This window comes from Rhinopithecus bieti, unplaced genomic scaffold (genome assembly GCF_001698545.2).
Source record: "Rhinopithecus bieti isolate Rb0 unplaced genomic scaffold, ASM169854v2 scaffold_1599, whole genome shotgun sequence".
Lineage (NCBI taxonomy): Eukaryota > Metazoa > Chordata > Mammalia > Primates > Cercopithecidae > Rhinopithecus > Rhinopithecus bieti.
Genome location: NW_016804139.1, coordinates 5,377,143 through 5,383,142, shown reverse-complemented (window position 1 = coordinate 5,383,142; position 6,000 = coordinate 5,377,143). Strand labels below are relative to the sequence as shown.

General features: G+C 35.2%; 1 protein-coding gene across 2 annotated transcripts in view; it reads left to right on the top strand.

The window, feature by feature from the left end:
* Window positions 1-6,000, top strand: part of SLIT2 (slit guidance ligand 2) — a 388,117-nt gene that overhangs the window by 271,416 nt on the left and 110,701 nt on the right. For both annotated transcript variants that reach the window (XM_017866816.1, XM_017866814.1), the window contains exons 10-11: window positions 196-267; window positions 759-830. In XM_017866816.1, coding sequence (XP_017722305.1) covers window positions 196-267; window positions 759-830 — 144 coding nt within the window. The remainder of the gene's footprint in view (window positions 1-195; window positions 268-758; window positions 831-6,000) is intronic.

The window sequence follows — 6,000 nt, the reverse complement described above, 5'->3', positions numbered from 1 at the left end:
TAATTGCCTTGTTTTAATCCCAATTTGCTTCACATTTAGGGACAGAAAATTAAATTTAGTGCTTATTTTCAGGGAAAAAAATATATCAGTCATGAAGAACATCAATTTTACTTCTTGACATCAGTCCTGAGCTTGAATTAAACATGTCTGAAGGTTCATGTCTCCATTTAAAAGTTGAATTTTTTTTCATTGCAGACGTTTGGAACAGAACACAATCAAAGTCATCCCTCCTGGAGCTTTCTCACCATATAAAAAGCTTAGAAGAATGTGAGTGAACAATATTCTACAATATATGTAATTTTAAAAATTAGACAGGTCATGAGACCATGCAAAGAAACCTAAGTATGAATATATCAGTGTTTGACAGCTTAAATATTAAGTGATGTGACTGATTACTAGCTCTGTAATAATATTTTAATCTTAATATCTAAACTATGTAATTTTTAAAGGTCTCTGTAATTTAGCATATTGATTCACACAAATGTGAATGTTTATGGTCAATATATTTTGCAAATATATTCAGGTGTTCTATTGTCAAAAATAAGACATGGCATCTTATATGGGAAAATAGACAATGGTTATTTTTTAAAGTATGATTTCTTTTTTAAATTTCGGATCCTTCAGATGTTAAGTGTTGCACATTTTGTACATGTATTGATGAGTACAAAACCAACATTTAAAAGCCATACATAGCTATTTCCACAGTAAATCTCACTGACATTCGATTGAATGTAACCTAACCCTATTTGTAATCTTAGCGACCTGAGCAATAATCAGATCTCTGAACTTGCACCAGATGCTTTCCAAGGACTACGCTCTCTGAATTCACTGTAAGTATTCACCGGGTCACTGAAGGAAAACAGAAACCACAGCAAAGAGGGGCTACCTTTTTTAATTGGGGTTTAAAAATACTCTTAGGTTTTTATTGTGAATAATGAATTATTAATAATGTTAATTATTAATCATTACTGGATCCCATTATTTTTATGGAAGACTGCTACCCGTCACTAAAATTCACCAGTTTTTAGGGGTGTATATTTTATGGTTTGATCATTTTGCTGTTAGGAGAGCAAGAGTTAGATCCCCTTTTTGACCATTTTTTTATTTCTAAAAGAAAAAAATATTTATTTTGGAAAGCATATAGGTAGTATCTGGGAACAATATCAGTCTCCTTTGAAATGCTAGGCAAAGTCTTGCTGAGAACACTTGAAGATGACCACTGAGAGGAAACCTCCACTCTTTTTCATCACCTGAATGCTATCCTAAAAGAATAAGCTTTTAATCTCTCAAAGAACAAAGATTTTAAAATATGACAGCTTTTTAATGTCAAGAGAACCTTCAGAAAGATAACTATGTAAATTAAAGAAGTTTAAATGTATAGAGGCTGTTATTAATATTACTTCACACTTGTAAAAATATCTTCAAAAGTCCACCAAGTAACCTTTAGATCAGATTTTAAAATTCAAAAGTGGAAGCCGGCACATTTTTATTTTTTAAGAGCTGATACTCAGAGAAAGGTTCTTACTGATGTCAATTCCTGCTGAAATCTTTCAGACTTCAGAGGTCGGGGTAGCCAGTGAGAATGCCGAGATACACATGTGCGAGACCCAGATAAACCCCTGGAGTTTGTGGAACAACTTGCTGGCACTCTTTCCAAGGGGAGAACTAGATCGAAGTGCTCATCTGGGCACAAGAGTGTTCAGATTGCTATGTTAGTCTGTTTAAAAAAAAAAAAAAAAAAAAACTTACAATTTTATTTTTAAAAAGGAAAATGGAAAACTGTTGCTTAAGTGGTAGTATCTGCTTGGGTTCACTTTTGCTTGTTTTTGTCTTAAAGGGTTTTGACTAGAAGAAGCACAAGATTAAAGGAACAGTTGTTGGCAGAAAATATAGAGTGTAGTCATGTATTGCTCTCAGGCTGTACTGTCAGGTTCTAAAATAACTAGATTCAATGTAAAACTCAGATCACCCAGTCAGATTGTCCATAAAGTACTGTTAGCACCCTTCTGAACAGTAATGCTATCCAGAATAAACATTGACAACCTCCCCATCATACGGAAGGACAAAAGGCAAATCAGCATATCAGTTCCTGATTCTCCACAACTTTGGTCCTCAAAGATAACCATTATATGTCAACAAGAAGAGAAATCAGTGGGAAATTCTTATTTATATCAGCTTGCTTACAGAGTTTGATAGTAAGCTCTTGCCTTAATAGTGTTAATTGACACTTCTGTGGTTGTAAGAATTAAAAGAAAAAATATAAAGATATTTAAAAGTAAATTATAAATAGAACAGCTTATTATAATTTGTTACTTCTCTCAATAAATTACATTATGTTTGTTGATAAGCAGGTTCCTGTAATTAATGATTATAAAGTATGTAATCTAATAAAGAATAAAATAGTGTGTTGTCACTCCTTTTGCTATTTGCTAACACATGTAAAATAACATGATTGCTACATTGAAATCTAAGGCCTTGTGATGAGAGCACTCACACACCCAGTTGTCTTAGAAGGCCATAGAAAAGCTTTATCTTTACTTGAGGATAAAGTAAACTGCAGTTAAGTGAGGGAGTTAAGTCACTGGGGTTTTTCCAGTTCAAAATGTAGCAATATGTGGAAGATTACAAACTGTTTGCCAAAAGTGGAATACCTGCATGATACTGTAAAATAGATAAACTGGAAGAGAATCAAATAACTGAGTTATTTTAGAGAAAGCCCACATGTTATAACACATATCATTTTCCTCGTCATGTTCACAGTTTGAGTTCACTTTCCAAAGATTAAGTTATTTTCCCCTCCTTAAAATATGTAACTACACATATTTGCAATAGCTCTCTTCTTCATTGATCCACAGTTAATATGTTCAAAAGAAATGTATTGGGCCCGATTATGTACCAGGCCCTAGTAGAGGGTCTAGAGATACAGAGTGACCAGAATACAAAAATCCCTGCCTCATGGAGGAGACCAATGATAAACTGGCAAATGTATAGTATACATAAAATTTACCTATATTTATAGTATTACATCTATCTGTAGATGAAAATGCTATGAATAAAAATAAAGACAGAACAAGGGATAAGGAATTCTGTGGTTGGGGGGAAGCTAAAACCTTGAATAGGATGATCAACAAAGACTTGAAGAGTGAACTGTGTAGATAGTGCAGATATATAGAGGAAAGGCATTTGAGACAGAGGGAACAGTTAAATACTAAGGACCTTTAGCAGGAGTATGTTAGACGTTTCAAGAATTAGCAAAAAATATCACTGCGACTGGAGAGTAGTGGGTGCTTGAAACTGAAGTAATGAAGAGAATGCAATTGTAACTACAGGTCTGGGACACTATAATTAGGGTGGGGGAGGAAAGCCAGTGGAAGCTAGATTTCCAGAAAAGAATTGTGCTGGAGATCATGATAGTGACCAGGAGTTAAAACCTTCCAGAAGGGAGCAGAGTACTTGGGAGTATGTAGTTTACTACAAAAACCATGCAAGTACAAGGCAACACCTCTCTTTATTTAAATAAAAATTTTACTTACAAGTTTCACTTACACCTGATATTTTAATACCATGCCTTTCTAGAACTGTACTCAAGAATATAGACAGATTAATTTAATCACTGCATTTGCTAAATACATGAAAATATTTGAAGGTGATATGATGCCAAGCACCTCTATTACATTCTACTTAAAAAATAAAAATTTCAGCCAGGCGTGGTGGCTCACGCCTGTAATCCCAGCACTTTGGGAGGCCTACGCAGGCAGATCACTTGAAGTCAGGAGTTCAAAACCAGCCTGGCCAACATGGTGAAACCCCATCTCTACTGAAAATACAAAAATTAGCCAAACGTGGTGGTGCATGCCTGTAATCCCAGCTATTTGGGAGGTTGAGGCACAAGAATTGCTTGAACCCAGGAGGCGGAGGTTGTAGTGAGCCGAGATTGCACCACTGCACTCCAGCCTGGGTGACAAACTGAGTCTCTGTCTCAAATAAATAAATAAATAAAAATTTCAAGTTATTTAATCACCAAAATTGCATCTCTTAGAGACAAGTGGACTTGATTTACCTAATGTTTTTTATGTCCTCTCCTACTAAGAAATCCTATAACTTTTAATTAACATTATCATTTATTTTATTATGTATTATGTAAAATTATAATGTTATATTAATATATTGTTACATAGTATAATATGCAATATATTAACAAAACAAAAACCAAACATTCATCATGTCATTTTATCTTCAGGGATTTTAAAATTTCTTTCAATGTGACATCAACAAGATTTTTATAATATTTAGTAATAATGTCCTAAGAATTCATCATACTAGTGTTTTAGCATTGTCTGTAAACAGTTTTATTGTTTTCTGCTTATTACTTGGAAACTTCCTTCTATAGTAACAAAACGTTGTATCAATGTAGCATACTGCTAAGCATATCACCTTTAGGAGACTAGGTGGCTATGTTCAAATCCTGGCTCTATTACTTAATAGAGGCTGAGCTAGTTACTAAATTCCCTGGTATTACTTCTTCCATCTCTAAAATGAGGATAAAGTTGCTTCCCTGCCAGCTTTGTTATAGAGTAAACATCAAGAGATAATAGGTATGGCCATGGCAAATTCATCTCTTGATACAAAGCAATTTGTATGTTTCTGGATCTCAATTATTTCCGAGAATCTTTCTTTATGCCCAAGGTCCTCAATGTATGATTTTTCTCTTTTCCCATTTTCTTCATTAGCCCTTTGTAAACTATTTTAATTCATTTACTCTAATTTCCTTATTTCTTCAACTAGCTCCCAAATTCCACAGGGGTCTACAGTGGAAGACTTGAACGCTGTACTTAGATTTCCGGCAACCTTTTCCTAAACTGCTGTTAACTCTCCTGCCCAGTATCTTGCATTTTACTACAGGTTTTCAATGAAAATTAAAAGGTAGCACCTCTGTTTTGTCCTCTGCTTTATCTTTACTGAACTCTTCTAAAAATCACTTCAAGTTATAACTTTCAAATGTATACATTTAAAAACTTTTATAAGTATAATTTCCCTGACATTTTTTTGAATAATAAAGTCTCTGCCCATGACACCTTTTTCATGATGGTCATCTTATAAGTTGCTATTTTGGACATTTTTTTCTCTTCAGTAGGAGTTGTCTTCTGCCAGCTTTCTTTTTTGAGACAGAGGGTCACACTCTCCCCCAGGCTGGAGTGCAGTGGCGCAATCTCAGCTCACTGCAACCTCTGCCTCTCAGGTTCAACCGATTCTCCTGTCTCAGCCTCCCGAGTAGCTGGGATTGCAGGCGCCTGCCACCACACCCAGCTAATTTTTTGTGTTTTTAGTAGAGACAGGGTTTCACTGTGTTGACCAGGCTAGTCTCGAACTCCTGACTTAGTGATCCGGCCGCCTCGGCCTCTCAAAGTGTTGGGACTATAGGCATGAGCCACTGTGCCTGGCCTCTGCCGGCTTTCAACAAGAGCAGGAGAGCTCAAACACTGGTCACCAGCTATTGCTGCCTCTTACTGTCCTCATGCTGAAACTCACAAGGGCTAAACTGTGTTTAACATTCTTGGCCTTCCTTATACAGCAGGTGCAAGAGCTGCCTTAAAATTTCCCTATTGTTCCAAAAGACTAGCCAAAAAACCTCTATCAGAGTATTTGTATGTTGTACACATATAATAGTACATATGTATATACTGTCTATGTGGTATGCTGAACATAAGTCATGTATAAACTGTAGAGAAGATACTCAATTAGTCATTCTTGGTATTTGGGTGATATTATCCACATCCCTCATATATTGATTTTCTTTTCAGCTGATTCCACTTTTGTCTTTCAATTTCTTTTAAAAATTTCTTTTCCTCCAACAGTGTAGGACAAATTCTCACTGGCCTTCTCTTAGTTTATATCTTTATGTGATGATATTTCTTTCCCTCATTTTTATAGATTTTGGCCCTATTTCCTGGGCTGTCATCCAACTTCTCTATCCTGGTCTTTGGAATTTTTATATTTTAA